At 31.7% G+C, this 21,187-nt stretch overlaps 1 protein-coding gene across 1 annotated transcript; it reads left to right on the top strand.

Annotated features, from left to right (window-relative positions):
- Positions 1-15,745: 15,745 nt before the first annotated feature.
- On the top strand, positions 15,746-20,837 carry LOC107931266 (thylakoid lumenal protein TL20.3, chloroplastic). The gene is made up of 7 exons (XM_016863112.2): positions 15,746-16,082; positions 16,201-16,399; positions 16,489-16,518; positions 16,618-16,724; positions 18,790-18,824; positions 18,912-19,040; positions 20,356-20,837. The coding sequence occupies exons 1-7, from the start codon at positions 15,923-15,925 to the stop codon at positions 20,545-20,547; spliced, it is 852 nt and encodes a 283-aa protein (XP_016718601.2). The 5' UTR covers positions 15,746-15,922; the 3' UTR covers positions 20,548-20,837.
- Positions 20,838-21,187: the final 350 nt, after the last annotated feature.

The following is a 21,187-nucleotide window of genomic DNA, read 5'->3' on the forward strand; positions in this document are numbered from 1 at the left end:
ATAAATATGGAGAAGATGCCACAAATAAATAATACACTAAATTCAATGATGCCTATTAAACTAACTAAAAATCGACTAAGGCAAGTGTACCTATCAATTAATAGTATAGCTATGGTGAGCACAAATATTGTTCCCTTAAAGACTACAATTACTAGTAATTATCGCTTTTCTATTATTTAACTTAATAATTTAAAGGATCTGATTAAAACTAAAATTAACTAACGAATGCGTCAAAGAAATAAAACACAAAAAACAATCAAATATCAACCAAGTGACACAACAATACCTAGGTAGGAATCTGCCTAAACTTCATCTATAATTCTCAATCTAATTTATGCAAAATTTTTTCTTAGTTTCTTTGATCCATAGAAATCTCTAATTTATGCTAATATCTCTTTTCGAGTATAAAAGTAACTAACTCTAAGTTGATTAATTGAAATTTCTTTCTAATTAAAACCCCTATTAACACATTAATTCGCTCTATAGGCCCCCTATTAGATTTGACTCTAAATAGATTTATGTTGTCTTATTTCTAGAATTGCATACAACTCCATTCAAGTATTCAATATCTAATCACAAGAAGTGTTTATTCAACCTCAAACTTATGCACATCAAAACATGGATTAATACTCTAGAATTATCAACCCATGTACAATTAAGCATTCATAATTGAAAACAAAGACTAAGGTTTCATTGCAAAAAACTAGAAATCAAACAATAGGCTCCTCCCAGGGTTCATCTCTTCTAGGTATTTAGAAAATTAGTTCATACTTGCAAGAAGAAACACAAAAAATACAATATAACAAAAAAATAAAAGAAAGTCATGATAACTCCATTAGAAATCAACTTGGACTCTTGAATCTTGATGGAGAATTGCTTGGAAATTGACTTCAATGGTGCTATTCGAGTAATTTTCGTGCTAAACTCAGACTACTGTTGTCTCCCTCTAGCATTTCCTTATTTATACCTTCTTAAAGTGCTAAAAAAACCTAAAAATAGCAACTGTCAACTGTTAGTGCACATGGTTCCCGAAATCCACACGCCCATGTGGCTCACATGGCCGTGTGAAACTCTATTGCCCATGTGTAGCTTCCAAACTGCTCCAATGTTTTGATTCTCACTCGTTTTTTGCTCCTATTGCTCCCAGGTGCTCTATTAACCTTTAAATTATGAATTTAAGGGATTAAGAGTATATAATTCACAATTAACACCACGTAATCTACTAAAAATGTATTAAGAATGAGGCTAAAATATGTTACTTTTAACACTTATCATTCCAATTCTATATAAACAATTACGAGCATCTATTTATACTTAAAAATTAGCTAAATTTAGTGCTTTTGACTTAGGTGTTGTTTGATAAATTGAAAATTTAAGTGCTGAAAAAATAAATGTTGAAAAATTAAGTATTGAATTTAAATTATAAAATTCTTTGATCTATTACTTAAAATTAATTATGAAATATAATTATATAGTTTGATAAAAATAGATTTTAAATTATAAAAAATTAAAATTCTACATTTTTTCCTTAAATTTTAAAACATGTCATTCTCTTCTATGCAAAAATCAAATTTTAGATGTAAATTTTTTATAGGATAATATAATATTAAAATAAATAAATTAAATTAAATTAAATTGAAAATATTCTTCATTAAGTGATAAGTAGCTCTTATCTATTTATTATTTTTCATATTTTTTATAGAAAAATTCTATCAGATTTTTTTTATTTTGAATTATCAAACATGCATATAAAAATTAATTTTTTTCAAAACAAATTATTTTTCAATTAATTTAATTTTTTTAGTGACACAAATGAAAAAGAATAGCCACAATTTCATTTCAATAAACTTATCAAATAAAGATACATCATTTTTTATAAAAAAAAGTCCACTAAATTATTCTTTTATTTTTATTTATACTAATAAATAATTGACACTAAAAATAATTATTTACTTAAAATTATTTTTAAATGTGACAACTGGACATAGATCCAAAAGACAGGCCTAAGACGGGTTTCTGCATCCCAAATAAACATTTTCAATGGACAGTAATGCCTTTTGGGATTAAAACTGTTCCATCACTATTTCAGAAGTTCATGATAAAGATCTTTCAGCCTATTATGGATCAAACCATGATTTATATAGATGATATCCTTCTTTATAGCCCAGAACAACTTTATAAAAGACATCGCCTATGGAAGTAGAAGACAATCTTGACAACTCATATGATAGTCTTGAACAAAAGATTGAACAGATGGAGATAAAGTGCTACAGAGCTAAAGAAGAAAAAGCAAAGATGATAGAAGAATTGAACCACACTTCTGATGTTAGTACAGACTATTACAGACTATGAAAGTAATTAGATGTGATTAGATGTATCACTATTTTGTATGAGTCATAAAAGTAAGTTTGTTTGTTATGTAAATCTGAGTCATAAAAGTAAGTTTGTTTGTTATGTGAAAGTATGAGTCAAAAAAGTAAGTTTGTTTGTTATATGAGTCATAAAAGTAAGTTTGTTTATTATGTAAATGAGATTCCTCATTATCATAGTCTTAGGATAAGTCCTGAAAACTCCTCCAGAGGAGGGAGAAAGATTTTCCCTATATAAGGGAAAACAATTTTCAGTTGTAATCATCGAATAGCTTTAAAATAAAAATACCAGTGCGTTTTAAAAACATATCTTTCTAAATATTTCATGTTCTATTTCTGATCAACATAGGCCAATCTTTAAAAGGAAATCTCCCGTGAGTTTAAAACTATGCTCTATGCTTGCCATGCAATGGATCCTGCACAACAGAAATTAAACTTACCCCAGGGGTACTAATTGATATTGGATTTAAGGAAGTATTCAGAATTAATGGTTTGACAGACCAAATCTAACAATGATAAAACAAATTTATTAGAATAGAGACTAGAGAGGCAGGCTTGTTGCTACACATCTACTGTGTAACAACCCGATTTTGACCCTAATCAGAATAGTGGTTTTGGGACCACAAATCTGAGTCAAAAAAATATTTTAATATCATTTTCTATGTTAATTATGTGTGAATTTGCATGTGTGAAATTTTCTTGAATTAATTTTATTGTTTGTGTGCTTAATTTGAGAAAATGGCTTAATCGTGTAAAATAAAAATTTGAGGGTTAAATATGAAAGTGCTCAACTGTTATTGTCTTTATAAATTGGAGGTTTTATGTGGTAATTAAGCCATTTTCCAAGTTAGTGGACGGCATTAGGTATAATATATAGTTTTCTTATATTATTAATATAATATATAAATGTTATAATAAGTATAATATATTAATATGTTATAATAAACATTAAAAGAAAGCCATTACCATTATTTTTTTTACTTCATATTCTTCACGAAACAAAACAAAAGAAAATAAAGAAACAAAGCTAGGGTTCGACCATTGTTAAGCTTGATTCAAGGTGAGTTCTAGCTCGGTTTTTGATAATCTTTATGTTTTTGAGATCGTTGCTTTTGAATACTTCAAAACCCATGTCTTAATTTCGTGAATTGTTGATGATTTTGAAATGTGCCATTAATTAATGTTTGAGTTTCATGATGTTAGTTGATGAAATATGAAATATATGTGTTAGATTAACATGCTTCGTCTTTGAATTTTTGGTGAATTTGAGTAATTAGGGCTAAATTGAGAAAATAAATTTTTGAGGGACTAAAATGCGAAATAAATGAAATGCATACACTTGTATGAATACAAGGAAGATTCGGCCTAGCTATATTGTTGTGAGATTTTGTGTATTTTGTGTTTTATGCAATATGGACTAAATTGTAAAAAGTGTAAAATATTAGGGGTAAAAAGGTAATTTTCCCATTTATGTGTTTTTGGATTAAATTGAATGAATTAGTGAATAAAAAGGTTAAATTTGAATATGTTTAGATTGAGAACCGAAGAAAACAGAATTAGATCGAGGGAAGTCGTAAGTAGTCGATTAGTCAATTTTATCCGTCGAAAACTAAGGTAAGTCGATAAGCATTTAAATGTTGTTAAATTCAAGAATATATAAATGCTATGTTATAAATTGAATTATTTGATTTGTTTTATGCTTTGGCCGAATGTGATTATTGAGATAGAGATTTTGTTTTGAGTTCGATTCGATCAATAATCAATGTCTAAAAGTCCCATACGAACCCTAGGAATAGATAGGATACTTATGTCATCACATAGGATTTCTGATATGTGTTTTCATGCAAGACCAAGTCTGAGACATTGGCATCGATTTGTTTTTACGTGTAAGACCCTGTCTGGGACAACAACATCAATCTGATATTAAGACCACGTCTGGGACATTGGCATTGTACGAGCTTTCTGACTATCCGAGTATCCTTTTTAATTCCGAACGATTCAACTAGCAATGTTAGGTGTGAGACCGAATGTGAAAACGAAATACAAGTTTCAGGTATGTATTTATACCATGCTATGAAATTTAGGTAAGTATGTTTGTATTACCAAGTGACTTGGCTTATTGAAGTAATTATGATATAAGAAGATTTGGCTTATTATTATAGTTGTAACTTATGAAATGATGAATAAACATGTATATGAGTATTTAGGCATCTAATTTATTAAAGTTAAATGCTCAGTTATAGTTGATTTAGTTGGCTTGGCAAATTGGTTTGAAATTAATGTTAATATGAATAATGTTTGCTTATGACTTACTAAGCTGCGAAAGCTTACTGTGTGTATATTTATTCTTCGTTTTATAGATTTTGGAAGTGGTTACGAGCTCGGGGATCATCAGCAAGACTTATCACACTATCGACAGTTTCTTTCGGTACTTTACTAAGTTGATTTTGAATATATGGCATGTATAGCATAGTTGGAATGTTGATTTTGGATCAAGTGCTTGCAATGTAATTAAAAGCCATGCAAAAATGGCTTATGTTCTTTTGATCAAGTTTAGTGTTTATGCACATAGTTGTAATGGTCATTAAAATGAAGTTATATGTATGCATATTTAATTTTGGTATAGGTCTATGATAGGTAAGTAAGTGTGATGATTATAACTTAAATATATATTATATTCAGTTAACTGTTTAGTATATGTATAATGGTATGCATAGAGTGATGGATTAACTTAGTTATGGGATGGACTAAGGGTCGAATGTGTGTCTTGATATAATGGTTGATGCTAAGCATAATGTATGTGAGAATAGGTAATAATAAGTATGACATACTTGTATGGTGTGAATTGGTTTTGGTTTTAAATAGGTTTGGTTGGGACAAATAGGTAATAAATTATATTTAGTCCTTAAGCCTTGATTAAAATAATTTGAATTGATATTGTAAGCTATGTATATTCGGTTGTGGTAGGAGCTTGTGATAGGTAATTAAAGGTGATGCAAATGGATTTGGACTTGTGTTTTGATTATGAAAGTTGTACATATTCGAATGTACATGGATTATGGATCAAATGTTATTAAATTGTATGTGTGTGAGCTTATTAATAATTTAGATTAGTTTTGAATTATGTGTATATAGGTAGCCAAGTGGAAATGGCCTATTTTTCTTTATGCTTGCATTCGGTTTGTTTAATCATGACTTATTCATTTTTTTTAGCTATGTCTGGTCTTGAAGCTTTTGTTAAATTTGATTAAAATAACATTTTAGTTTATGCATATTCGGTCATGGGTTAAATTCATGTTAGGCATTATGTTTTATAGTTTAAGAACATAGTTTGTTATTCAAGTTGTATATATGTTTGATTAATTTATGTATATGTTGATTAAGATTTTGAGATATGATAAATAGGTATAAGGAAATATTGTATTTACAAATAGATTATATTTGAAACAGGTTTAATTCGGAAGTGTTGGTGACTATGAAATTTGATTTGGTGTTATATTATCTTAATGAATATATAATGTTTCTTGGTAGTGGTAAGGTTATATTCGAATATAGCATGAAAAATATTTAACAACATTGATATATGTAAATGTCTTGGTGAATATCATTATATATTCGAATAAGCATAGTGTATTTTAATTTATTTAAATTGGTAAAATGTACACTTTTAATTTATTTGAATGGTTAGTCTATGTACTTAAGTTAAATATTAAGCATGCAAATTTGGTTATTTGAATTGTTATATTTTAATTATGTTGTACTAATAAATATATATAAGCATAGTGCATGATTCATTTTTGGTTTTATCATTTGTTAACTAAAATTAGAAATAAGTTTTTGTTCGGTAATGCCTCGTAACCCCATCTGGCGACGGACACGGGTTAGGGGTATTACATTTGATTGGTATCAGAGCCACGATTTAGTCGATTTTAGGATTAAGTAGCGCGTGTGAGTCTAGCTATACATGCCATATTTTATACTGCAATAGTGTGATGACTTCTGACATCTAAAAATGTGTTTTTGTATAGTAATTGATCCCGATCGAGCCGTAGCCGTTGATGTTGAGAGTATAGCGCCTGCTCCTTCGCAAGGGACAAAGCCGGTAGATTCTAGACTGACCTCGAGTAACCAGGAGGGAGAGGCTAAACAAGCCTTTTACCAAATGATGAACGACTGGTTTACTTAATATATCTGGACTAATCCGGCTGCACAACAACCTCCACCCCCACCTAATCCATCTTCGATACTTATTATACCTCAAGTGAGTGATTCGTTGAGATTGCTTAAGCCTCTTGTTGATAAAATTAGAAAACACAGGACTAAAGAGTTCAGAGCTACTGATAATGATGTTGCTGAGTGAGCTAAATTCTGGCTCGATAGTACTATTCGAGTGTTTGATGAGTTATCTTGCACCCCTGATGAGTGCTTAAAATGTGACATATCTTTGCTACGGAACACTGCATATCACTGGTGGAATACACTAGTATCGGTGGTTCCGAAAGAGCGAGTGACCTGGAAATTCTTTCAGACTGAGTTCCGTAAGAAATACATCAGCTAGAGATTCATTGATCAGAAACACAATAAATTTCTTGAATTAAAACAGGGTCGGATGACAATGATAGAATATGAGTGGAAATTTGTGAGACTCAATCGGTATGCCAAAGAGTGTGTTTCGACCGAAGCTATTATGTGTAAAAGATTTGAAGAAGGGCTGAACAAAGATATTAAACTGTTAGTTGTCATACTTAAGATAAAAGAGTTTGTGGTACGTATTGAACGAGCTTGCAAAGCCGAAGAGCTCGGGAAAGAGAAAAGAAAAGCTGACTCTGAAGTTAGAGATTCACGTAAAAGACCATTCAGTAAGTCATTCCAGTCGACATCAAAGAAGTTCCGAGATGATCTTAGCCGTTCAAAGGCTACTGCGGGGTATTCACGATGGGATCGGGATAGACTACCTGTGAGCTCGAGAGCTACCTCAATAGCTAGTGTGGGTAATGTCAGATCAAATCAACCTAAGTGTGAATATTGTGGTAAACGACATTCCGGTAGTTGCAGATTACATGATCGAGCCTGTTTTAAACGTGGATCGAGGGATCATTTCATTCGTGAGTGCCCAAAGTTAGCAGATCAAAATCCGGTACAGAATATGAGATCGAGTAACACTGCAGCTAGAGGTAGACCACCTTGAAACATGGGTAATATGAGTGGCAGTCAGAGGGGTACCAAAGATACAGCTGTTAGATCTGAGGCTCGCTCACCTGCCAAGCCTATGCTATTCGCGCACGCGAGGAGACCTTATCCCCAGATGTTATTACTGGTACTTTCACTCTCTATGATACTAATGTTATTGCATTAATTGATCCTGGTTAGACTCATTCATATGTGTGTGAGACTTTAGTATCCAGTAAGACTTTGCCTACTGAGTCTACTAAGTTTGTGATTAGAGTATCAAACCTCCTGGGCCGGTGTGTTTTGGTTGACAAAGTGTGTAAGAATTGTCCGTTGATGATTCGAGATTCGTATTTTCTGACTGATTTGATGTTGTTGCCATTTAACGAGTTTGACATAATTCTGGTTATGAACTGGTTGACTTTATATGATGCTGTGGTTAACTGTAAAAGAAATACTATTGATTTGCGATGTTAGAATGATGAGATTATTCGGATTGAATCTAATGATCTAAATGGGTTACCGGCAGTGATATCCTTGATGTTAGCTCAGAAATATTTGAGAAAGGGTTGTGAAGCTTACCTTGCTTATGTGCTCGACTCTAAAGTAATTGAAAGAAAGATTAAATCAGTACCAGTTGTGTGTGAATATCCGAATGTGTTTCCTGAAGAATTGTCGAGTTTGCCGCCGATACGAGAGGAAGAGTTTGGGATTGAGTTAGTGCCAGGGACGACTCCGATTTCGATAGCTCCGTACAGAATGGAACCAACAGAATTAAAATAATTGAAAGCTCAATTGCAAGAGTTAACAGATAGAGGTTTCGCACGACCGAGTTTCTCTCCCTTGGGCGCACCAGTTTTGTTTATGAAAAAGAAATATGGAACTATGAGAATGTGTGTCGACTACAGACAGCTCAATAAGGTGACTATAAAGAATAAATATCCATTGCCACGTATTGACGACTTTTTCGATCAGCTAAAAGGGGCTTCAGTGTTTTCGAAGACAGATTTGAGATCGGGTTACTATCAGTTGCGGGTTAAAGACTCTGATATGCCAACGACTGCTTTCCGAACGAGGTACAAACATGAGTTTTTGGTTATGCCTTTTGGACTTACTAATGCACCTGCTGTTTTCATGGATTTGATGAATCGAATCTTCAGACAGTATCTGGATCGATTTGTGCTAGTATTCATAGATGACATTTTGATCTACTCTCGTGATGAAATCAAGCATACCGAACATTTGAGACTTGTGTTGCAGACTTTACGAGATAAACAGTTATATGTAAAGTTTAGTAAATGTGAGTTCTGGTTACGTGAAGTCAGCTTTTTGGGCCATGTTGTATCAGCATCAGGTATTCGAGTTGATCCGAGCAAAATTTCAACTATATTGGATTGGAAACCTCCAAGGAATGTCTCTGAAGTTCGAAGCATTTTGGGGCTCGCTGGTTAATATAGACAGATTGTGAAAGGATTCTCTATGATTGCAACCTCGATGACGAAGCTATTATAGAAAGATGTTAAGTTCGAGTGGTCAAAAAAGTGCTGGAAAAGTTTTGATCAGTTGAAAGCTCTTTTGACTGAACCTCTAGTGTTAGTTCAGCCAGAATCAAGTAAAGAATTTGTCATTTATAGTGATACATCTTTGAGTGATTTGGGTTGTGTTTTGATGCAGGAAGGCAAAGTCATATCTTACGCCTCGAGACAGATAAAGCCGCACGAAAAGAACTATCCGACACATGATCTGGAATTGGCAGCTATTGTGTTTGCATTGAAGATATGGTGCCACTATCTATTCGGAGAGAGATGCCATGTTTATTCTGATCACAAAAGCCTGAAATATTTGATGACTCAAAAAGATCTGAACTTGAGACAATGTCGATGGTTAGAGTTGTTAAAAGACTATGAGCTTGTAATTGACTATCATCCGGGAAAGGCTAATGTTGTTGTTGATGCTTTAAGTCAAAAATCATTGTTTGCTTTGCGAGCAATGAAGGCGCATATGACTATGTCTAATGATGGTTCAATAATAGCTGAATTAAAAGTAAGACCGTTATTTGTTTAACAGATTTGTGAAGCTCAGAAAGCCGATGATGATTTAATTGCAAAACGGGATCAGTGTGACTTGAATGTTGATTTAGAGTTTCTAGTTGATGCTGAGGATTGTTTGAGATTCAGAAACCGATTATGTGTTCCAAAAAATTCAGAGTTAATTCAGATGATATTGAATGAAGCTCATAATAGTCGATTATCTACTCATCCGGGTAGTACAAAAATGTATAATGATCCGAAACAACTTTACTGGTGGCATGGTATGAAACGAGACATTTCTGACTTTGTTTCGAAATGTTTAGTCTGTCAGCAAGTAAAATCTGAGCATCAAGTACCTTCTAGATTACTTCAGCCGATCATGATACCTGAATGGAAATGTGACCGAGTCACAATGAATTTTGTATCCGGTTTACCGTTGACACCGAACAAGAGAGATGCAATCTGGGTTATTGTTGATAGATTGACAAAATCGGCTCGTTTTATTCCGGTCCGTACTGATTATTCACTTGATAAACTTGCTGAATTATATATTTCTCATATTGTGAGATTGCACGGGGTACCTATTTCTATCATTTCGAATAGAGATCCGAGGTTTATATCGTGGTTTTGGAAGAAATTGCAAGATGCTTTAGGTATGAAACTACACTTTGGCACAGCTTTCCATCCGCAAACAGATGGTCAATCTGAACGAATCATTCAGGTACTTGAGGATATGTTGAGATGTTGCATTCTCGAGTTTGAAGGTACGAGGGAACGATACTTGCCTTTGATTGAATTTGCATATAATAATAGCTTTCAGTCTAGCATCAAAATGGCACCTTACGAGGCTTTGTACGATCGTAAATGTCATACACCATTGTATTGGACGGAGCTCAGTGAAAATTAGATACACGGGGTCGATTTGATTAGAGAAACTGAATAGAAAGTGAAAGTGATTCAGGATAGTCTGAAAACAACATCAGATCATCAGAAATCATACGCAGACTTGAAAAGAAAAGATATAGAATTTCAGATTGGAGATAAATTCTTTCTGAAAGTATGACCATGGAAGAAAATACTCAAATTCGGTCTTAAAGGCAAATTGAGTCCGAGATTCATCGGACCTTATGAGATTATAGAGCGTATCGGGACAGTTGCTTATAGATTACTGTAGCCACCTGAACTAGAAAAGATTCACAATGGATTCCATGTTTCGATGCTCCATAGATACCGATCTGATCCTTCACATGTGATTAGTCCGGCAGAGATTGAGATTAAATCTAACATGTCTTATGAAGAAGAACCGATTTGCATTCTGGCTCATGAGGTTAAAGAATTACGAAATAAGAAAATTATGTTAGTTAAAGTACTGTGGCATAAACACGGAGTTGAGGAAGCAACATGGGAGCCAGAGGACGCAATGAAAGAGCATTACCCAAACCTATTCACCGGTAAGATTTTCGGGGACAAAAATCCCTAAAGGGAGGAGAGTTGTAACATCCCGATTTTGACCCTAATCGGAATAGTCATTTCGAGGCCACAAATTTGAGTCAAAAAATATTTTAATATCATTTTCTATGTTAATTATGTGTGAATTTGCATGTGTGAAATTTTCGTGAATTAATTTTATTGTTTGTGTGCTTAATTTGAGAAAATGGCTTAATCGCGTAAAATGAAAATTTGGGGGTTAAATATGAAAGTGCTCAATTGTTATTGTCTTTATAAATTGGAGGTTTTAAGTGGAAATTAAGCCATTTTACAAGTTAGTGGACGACATTAGGTATAATATATAATTTCCTTATATTATTAATATAATATATAAATGTTATAATAAGTATAATATATTAATATGTTATAATAAACATTAAAAGAAAGCCATTACCATTTTTTTTTACTTCATATTCTTCACGAAACAAAAGAAAAGAAAATAAAGAAACAAAGCTAGGGTTCAACCATTGTTAAGCTTGATTCAAGGTGAGTTCTAGCTAGGTTTTTTATAATCTTTATGTTTTTGAGATCGCTGCTTTTGAATACTTCAAAAGCCATGTCTTAATTTTGTGAATTGTTGATGATTTTGAAATGTTCCATTGATGAATGTTTGAGTTTCATGATGTTAGTTGATGAAATATGAAATATATGTGTTAGATTAACATGTTTTGTCTTTGAATTTTTGGTGAATTTGAGTAATTAGGGCTAAATTGAAAAAATAAATTTTTAGGGACTAAAATGCAAAATAAATGAAATGCATAGACTTTTATGAATACAAGGAAGATTCGGCCTAACTATGTTGTTGTGATATTTTGTGTATTTTGTGTTTTATGCAATAGGGACTAAATTATAAAAAGTGTAAAATATTAGGGGCAATATGGTAATTTTCCTATTTATGTGTTTTTGGATTAAATTGAATGACTTAGTGAATAAAAGGGTTAAATTTGAATATGTTTAGATCGAGAACTGAAGAAAACGGAATTAGATCGAATGAAGTCGAAAGTAGTCGATTAGTCAATTTCGTCTGTCGAAACAGACGAAATTCGAGGTAAGTCGATAAGTATTTAAATGTTGTTAAATTCAAGAATATATAAATGATATGTGATAAATTGAATTATTTGATTTGTTTTATACTTTGGTCAAATGTGATTATTGAGATAGGGATTTTGTTTCGAGTTTGATTCGATCGATAATCAATGTCTGAAAGTCCTATACGAACCCTAAGAATAGATAGGATACTTATGTCATCACATAGGATTTCTGATATGTGTTTTCGTGTAAGACCAAGTCTGGGACATTGGCATCAATTTGTTTTTACTTGTAAGACCCTGTCTGGGACAGCGACATCAATCTGAGATTACATGTAAGACCACGCCTAGGACGTTGGCATTGTACGAGCTTTCAGACTATCCGCGTATCCTTTTTAATTCCGAACAGTTCAACGGGCAATGTTAGGTGTGAGACCGAATGTGAAAACTAAATAAAAGTTTCAGGTATGTATTTATACCATGCTATGAAATTTAGGTAAGTATGTTTGTATTACCAAGTGACTTGGCTTATTGAAGTAATTGCGATATAAGAAGATTTGGCTTATTATTATAGTTGTAACTTATGAAATGATGAATAAACATGTATATGAGTATTTAGGCATCTAATTTATTAAAGTTAAATGCTCAGTTATAGTTGATTTAGTTGGCTTGGCAAATTGGTTTGAAATTAATGTTAATATGAATAATGTTTGCTTATGACTTACTAAGCTGCGAAAGCTTACTGTGTGTATATTTATTCTTCGTTTTATAGATTTTGGAAGTGGTTACGAGCTCGGAGATCATCAGCAAGACTTATCACACTATCGACAGTTTCTTTCGGTACTTTACTAAGTTGATTTTGAATATATGGCATGTATAGCATAGTTGGAATGTTGATTTTGGATCAAGTGCTTGCAATGTAATTAAAAGCCATGCAAAAATGGCTTATGTTCTTTTGATCAAGTTTAGTGTTTATGCACATAGTTGTAATGGTCATTAAAATGAAGTTATATGTATGCATATTTAATTTTGGTATAGGTCTATGATAGATAAGTAAGTGTGATGGTTATAACTTAAATATATATTTTATTCGGTTAATTGTTTAGTATATGTATAATGGTATGCATAGAGTGATGGATTAACTTAGTTATGGGATGGACTACGGGTCGAATGTGTGTCTTGATATAATGGTTGATGCTAAGCATAATGTATGCGAGAATAGGTAGTAATAAGTATGACATACTTGTATGGTGTGAATTGGTTTTGGTTTTAAATAGGTTTGGTTAGGACAAATAGGTAATAAATTATATTTAGTCCTTAAGCCTTGATTAAAATAATTTAAATTGATATTGTAAGCTATGTATATTCGGTTGTGGTAGGAGCTTGTGATAGGTAATTAAAGGTGATGCAAATGGATTTGGACTTGTGTTTTGATTATAAGAGCTGTACGTATTCGAATGTACATGGATTATGGATCAAATGTTATTAAATTGTATGTGTATGAGTTTATTAATAATTTAGGTTAGTTTTGAATCATGTGTATATAGGTAGCCAAGTGGAAATGGCCTATTTTTCTCTATGCTTGCATTCGGTTTGTTTAATCATGACTTATTCATTTTTTTTAGCTATGTCTGGTCTTGAAGCTTTCGTTAAATTTAATTAAAATGACGTTTTAGTTTATGCATATTCAGTCATGGGTTAAATTCATGTTTAACAAATAGATTATATTTGATACAGGTTTAATTCGAAAGTGTTGGTGACTATGAAATTTGATTTGGTGTTGTATAATCTTAATGAATATATAATGTTTCTTGGTAGTGGTAAGGTTATATTCGAATATAGCATGAAATTTTTTTTAACAACGTTGATATATGTAAATGTCTTGGTGAATATCATTATATGTTCGAATAAGCATAGTGTATTTTAATTTATTTAAATTGGTAAAATGTACACTTTTAATTTATTTGAATGGTTAGTCTATGTAATTAAATTAAATATTAAGCATGCAAATTTGGTTATTTGAATTGTTATATTTTAATTATGTTGTATTCATAAATATATATATAAAAGCATAGTGTATGATTCGTTTTTGGTTTTATCATTTGTTAACTAAAATTAGAAATAAGCTTTTGTTCGGTAATGCCTCGTAACCCCAATCCGGCGACAGACATGGGTTAGGGGTGTTACATTTTGTCCGTTAAATTATATAGACATAATTTATGGTTTAATCCTTAAAGTATATTTAATTTTTCACTTTGGTACTGAAACCTTTCTTTTTCTAGTTTGGTATCTAAAGTATCAATTCCCTCTATTTTTGGTCGATTTTGCAACGGCGTTTAACAAAAATCTATTAAGCCACTTTGGCCAATGGAAAAGTACCATGTGACTTATTTTGACAAATGAAAAAATACCACATGGAAATTAAATTTTTTTTAAAAATATATTAAATTTTATTGATAAAAATATAAAAATATACACCATGTGTCCTTTTTTAATATTATATATATTATACTGATAAAAATTGTAAAAATTCATATTAATATATAAAAATTTTAAAAAATATTTTTTTATAAAATTCTAAATTATATAATTTTAAATTTTAAAAATTCAAAATAATATATAAAAATTGAAATTTTTTATAAAAATTAAAAATATATTTAAATTTCAAGTATTTGCAAAAAAAAACTTGAAATTTAAATACCTTTTTAGAATTTTATAAAAAAATTTATTTTTAAACTTTTCTAAATAACTTTTACATTTTGTTTATATTTTTTGTAATAATATTATTAATTTCAACTAATTTCTTTTCAATTATCGTATTTTTTTGCAAATTTTATTTTTATAATTTTTTATAATTTATATTTTTTCTAGATTATATATATTTTCCGAATTTTTTTATATTTATTTTTGTTTCATATTTTTTAATTAGTATATATGTTTAATGAAAGAAACTATTTATTATTTTAGATAAAATCGCCGCATTGCGCTTTGTGATTGGTCATTAGATTTTTTTTAACGGCTGTCAAAAAATAGATTAAAAAATATAACGAGAGCATATTTTAAGTTCAAATTGGGAAGTCATTGATACTTTCAATACCAAAGTGGAATAAAAAAAAATTAGATATCAAAATAGAAAATAAAGTACAATTCAAAGTCCAAAATGTAAAAACCTGAACCTGAAGACCCACGCTGATCCACCATATGATAACAGGATTTTCCATCAATTTGCTAGTTATAGAATTTTTTTGGGGTTAAAATATAGCATAAGTACCTGAACTCTTTATAAATTTTAGAATTCAGTCTTTTAATTTTTCAGATTTCAATTAACATAGTTAAAATTATTTTGTCAAATTTTGGTTTATTACAAAGTCATCTTTTTAGTTATATGACTATTAAGTAAGGTTTTTTAATTTTAAAATGTAACATCAATAAATTTTTTTAAAAAAAATTGTATTAATAATTGAACTTAAATTTTATTAATTTAAAAGAAAAATAAAGAGATTAAATTTTTAAAAGTAAATATATAAGGATTAAATTGTAAATTTGTGTAACCAGTTCCCCACCTTCGTTGAATATGATAATCTAGTAAAAATTCAAATTCATGATGTTTTTTTCAGGAAGAAAATATTAAACTTTAAAATTCCCCCAGAATAAACAGATGGAAAGGCAACATCCAATGAAAAACAAGCAAGAGACGTGTGTTAATCCCAACCAGTCCCGTTACTGCAAAAACAAGTGGATAAAATTGGAGCAAACATTTTAATATCAAAACTGCCACTATGCCCATCTGAACCAGCTTCCTCTTCTTCGTAACGAGAAACCAAACCACTACGTGTAAATGGCAGTGCCTTCACTCTCCTCTTTATCCATCAATCCTCTAATTAGTATTTCTTCTTCTTCTTCTTCAAAAGCTTCATCCCGCTATCTTCCCTCATTCTCAAAACGTTTTGGCGTCTATTGCGAGGTTAATAACTCAGAAATCAAAGCTCGAATTAGCGGTGAGTAAATGATATCTTGATTCTGCTTGTTCGTTTCATCAATTATTATTATTATTATTATTATTATTATTATTATTAGGTACTCAATTTTAACATAGTTTTCCTTTGAAAAAGGAAGATTGTTCCAACAATACGTATGAAGTCAGGGATGCTAAGTTTAAGATCTGGAAACCCTTGCTTTCAACAGCATTGGCAGCAGCCATAGTTGTTTTTGGCTCTGATATCTCTGCTATGGCTGAACTTAATAAGTTTGAGGCAGAAACTCGTGGTGAATTTGGTATCGGATCTGCTGCCCAGTTTGGTTCTGCAGATTTGAAGTGCGTTTTATTACAACATCTAAATTATATGCTCAACATCTCTGTTTTTCGTTTAGGAAGGGTTTGATTTTCTGTCTTATGTCGTGCAGAAAAGCTGTTCACGTGAACGAAAATTTCAGGTAACTTTTCAAAGTAAAGAATTTCAATTACTACTTGGCAATCAAACTGAGGATTCACAATTGTTCATAATCAATCTGAAATCTAAATGGTTGAAACAGAAGGGCAAACTTCACATCTGCTGATATGAGGGAATCTGATTTCAGTGGTTCAACCTTCAATGGTGCATACCTTGAGAAAGCAGTTGCATACAGAGCAAATTTCACAGGTAAATTTTCTGCCAAACGAAATTAGTCTACTTCATCCATGATAATTTGTAACACATACAGGTACACATAATGACAATTTTTTTGCATCAAATCAAACAAAACTAAATCAAAATTATATTCTATTTGTAACTCATGAAATTATCTAGAAGCTCGAACTTGCCCAACTTTGGAGAACAGTCTTCTCTCTTTTCCTTTTGTTTGTATCCGTGGTTGTGCTAGACCTGGAGGCGCTTCTCTTTTTACTCCTTGGGCTATTTAGTACCCTCTTTTCTGTAGTATTTGGACATTGGCTTGATAAGCTTTCAGAGTTCTGGCGAGAATTTTTGGAGAATCTTTCTGAATCACTTTGTGCTTCAAGTAAGGGATCTTCTGCATCAGACAGCTTATGACTAAATCCTTTTAGCTTAAAACTAGTTGATTCCAAGATACCCTCCTCCCTAATTGGGGAACCTCTTCCTCTATAGCCATTGGGAGAACCAGTAGTTGAATCTATTGTGTCGAGTGGAGACGTGAAGTTGGATGCTACTTCCTCTGTTAAATCCATAGCTTCATGCTCAGAAGTTTCTGATAGATCATTCAACTCCACTGAGCCTCTAACCTTTGGCATATCCCTTCCTTCTTCTGATGAAATAAGGCTAATGTTGTACAGAGGAATAATGGCGTCCCTAGATATCAAACCGTAGCCGCACTCCAATTCATCTTTATACTCTGAAGGTTCCGCTTCCATTGATTTTATCGATTCAAGTTTTTTCTCATCATAACTGGGGCTGGAGTATTGACCTTCAGAGCATGGAGTTTGAAACTTTGTTGGTGGAGTAGGAAAATCCCGGACAGCCACGACCCTTTTGTGGGGTTTATAGCCTTTAGGCAAAACTTTCTCAGGTGATTCCGAAGCTTCATCATCTGAAATTGTGAACACGTCAATGGGATTCGGATTTGGGGTACCTTCAGAAATTGTGACCGCGTCAATGGGATTCGGATTTAGGGTACCCAAAGCTTCGTCATCTTTTCTTTCGACTCCCTTCGGGAAAATAGATTGAAGCGCATTATAAAGTGGCGAAACCACCAAAGCCTCAGGTTCTGATGAACAATAAGACGAGGTAGGACTAGACGTCTCCGAGTCATCTAAATGGTGTGCGCATTCGTATGCAAATCTCTGCCATAGAGCAAAATCCTTAGGAAAATCAAATCCACCTTTTCTTTCTATTTGTTCTCCCAAAGTTTCTTCGGGAAGAGCACGATTGTTTTGCGAGACCATTGTCGGTTTTGGGTGATTACAGTATTGAGGGTAAATTGAAAAAGGAAAATCAATATGAATATATAAGAGAAGACAGCTACAAAACCGGAAACAAAAGGCAAAAACCTTGATTAATCTTTAAAGTTGAAAGAAAAGCAAAAAAACATACCTCAGGATTTAGGGTTAACAAGATATCGGTGAAGGCAATGAAATGTTATATAGACCTTACGTTCCTTGTGTTGCAAGTAGGTTTTAGAGTGTTGGGTTAATGTTAGAATCATAGTCGATATTGAAATCGAGTTACCCAAAAATAATTCAAATTAAATCGGTATCTATCATAATTATGTTCATTATAGTAATGCAAAAACTTTAACATGGAAAAGCTTTAAATTAATTTATTATTTACGTTAATTATTTTAAATTAAATTATAGATTTAAATTTTAAAAGTGTACCCTTTATATATTTTTAATTTATTCTTTATATTTTTTATTTTTAAAATTTTAGTTTTTCTATTTTAGACTTCAAGAATTTATGTTAAATTTTTTATTAAATTTATTGATGTGACATTTTAAATTAAAATTCACGTAAGTATTTTAATTAGAATAAAATATTTAGATTAAATAATAGCATTATAAATTTAATATTTAGTAAATATTAATCTTAATTTTGAACCGAATTGAAATCAAAATTAGATCATTTTTATAAATAAAGAGCCCAGACTTTAAATTTAACAATTATGTTAGTAATGTAAATGCATATAAAAATAATAGTTGAATTTTAAATTAGTATTTCCTTTTAAGTAAAGTGATATTTCATAATTCTACAGGTGCTGATCTTAGTGACACGTTAATGGATCGCATGGTAAAGTTTTCCAAACTTTGGTCTCTCATCATTTCAGCAGATGTTTGGGTAATAAACAAAGAAGTTGAAAAAATTGATTTGGTTCAGGTTCTCAATGAGGCTAACCTTACAAATGCTGTGCTAGTAAGATCAGTCCTCACCCGAAGTGATCTGGGTGGTGCCGTGATTGAAGGCGCAGATTTCAGTGATGCTGTTATTGATCTTCCTCAAAAGCAGGTACTTAATTCTTTACACTTTTTTTTTTAAATTTCTTTATGTATATCTTCCATTTCTATGCTTGAAATACTATAAAATGTGATTAGCTATATATTTTATTTATTAATGATTAAACAATAATATCTGAATAGTGAATATTAACTGCTTATTAATATATTCTTAAAAAATTTATTTAAATAATTATCATAAAATAAATTTATATTTATTAATAAATTTTAATTAAATATTATATAAGTTGATTTTTTGAACTCGGTACACAATTTGAATTTAAGGTAAAAATACCTTTCCAGTCTCTAAAAATTTCAAATTTGAGCAAATTGATCCCTCTAAAAAAAATTGGAGCAATTTAAGCCCTATTAATTTTAGAAGCAAGTAAATAGGGACAATTAATCACGATGTTAATATTTTCTGTCAATTGTATCTAATTTTAATTGGTATAATAACAAATTTAGTCTTCGATGTTTCAATGTCTTGTGTAAATGTTGTTAAATTAAGACCACATTGATAAAATGTGTAAACTTTTAATGCTAAATTGGTTATTATATCAATAAAAAATATGTACAATTGACGAAAAACGGTTGTGATTAATTGTATTTAATTGCTCACTTTCGAAATTGATAGGGATCAAATTGCCCTAATTTTTTTAAAGGGACCAATTTGCTTAATATTGATTGAGAGGGACTAAAGAGGTATTTTTACCAAAATTTAATCATGAAATTGGATTTACACTGCTATTGATGTGAACTAGGTTGACACCGCCATTGAGTTCTTTATCAGTGGGGACGTTGCCGTTACCGCAAAATAGCAAACGCAACACCGTCATTACTAGATAAATATTTAAACTTTTGTTCTGCCCTAAAAGCAGAGCCAGTAAGAGATAACCATCAGTTTAAATTAGGGGAAAAGCAGGGTCGGTGATGATTTCATGGATTCATTTTTGTGTCACTCAAGATAGTTAATGTGCTCTAGTTCAAGAACAACAAAGAATAGCATTAAAAGCTGAAAAATGAATCTGAATCTTAATTTTTTTTTTTTCAGATTTCAGATACTTGATAGGCTTGTCTACATCTGGGTCTAACGAATCCATATCTATAGGTCTAAAAATCTGCAACTGAAAGATAACCAGGATGCCCAAAGTCAAGGATATTATTAGATTGAGTAGAGGTTATTTTTAGAATTGGGAATGTATACATATTTTCGAGCTTTTTAAAGCATCATTTATATTTTCGATGATTATTTATACTCCAATTTCTATTACTCTGTGAGCTCCTTTTTGTTTATTTTTCCCAAATAATTTATGGGTTTGCTTACGTAGGCTCTCTGCAAGTATGCAAATGGCAAAAATCCAATAACTGGGGTAAGCACCAGAGCAAGTTTAGGATGTGGAAACAGTCGACGAAACGCTTATGGTTCCCCTTCCTCTCCTCTGTTGAGTGCTCCACCTCAAAAATTGCTAGACCGGGATGGTTTTTGTAACAAAGATACTGGCCTTTGCGAAGCCAAATAGTCTTACCTGTTAACCATACGCAAGGATATCTCATAGGCACATTCACTCTTGGTGGTGCGGGGAACAAAACATATGCTTTTGTGTTGTCATATGATGTTTCTTGGATAAAAGTTAAAAGACTTGTCATCAACAATACCATGAGTTTAAAATTGGAATTTGGGTCAGTTTTTAACTAGAATTATGTTGTTAAAACCCTTAAATTTATAGTTATGCAGCACAACCGGTATTGTCATTTTGGTGTAAAAACTTCATCTGTCTGATAAAGTGAAATGTCGAGAAGATTTCTGCCATTCTGAAAGCTTATGGCTTCCTTAAGATCTAAGAGACATTGATATGGATCATCTTCTGTCTCAACTGTTACTTCAAAATCTACTGTCCTAAAGAAAATAGCCTAATCCCCATTAAATACCACAAATAGGTTGGAAAGGTCAGACATACTTGACATGTTCATGCTATCATTTTGCCTGTGCACTCTTTCCTCAATCGTCAAATTGTGGCTTCACACCACTTTCTATGATCGTGGGATGGCCATCTGAGTGGAGCACTAGAGAGAATCTACCTTACGACAACCATCTCGATGCATTTTAGGCAAGACTAGCTTCAAAAGGTGCTTGCAGAATATATATATTTGGGTTAATGT

Source organism: Gossypium hirsutum, chromosome D08, assembly GCF_007990345.1.
Source record: "Gossypium hirsutum isolate 1008001.06 chromosome D08, Gossypium_hirsutum_v2.1, whole genome shotgun sequence".
Taxonomy (NCBI): domain Eukaryota; kingdom Viridiplantae; phylum Streptophyta; class Magnoliopsida; order Malvales; family Malvaceae; genus Gossypium; species Gossypium hirsutum.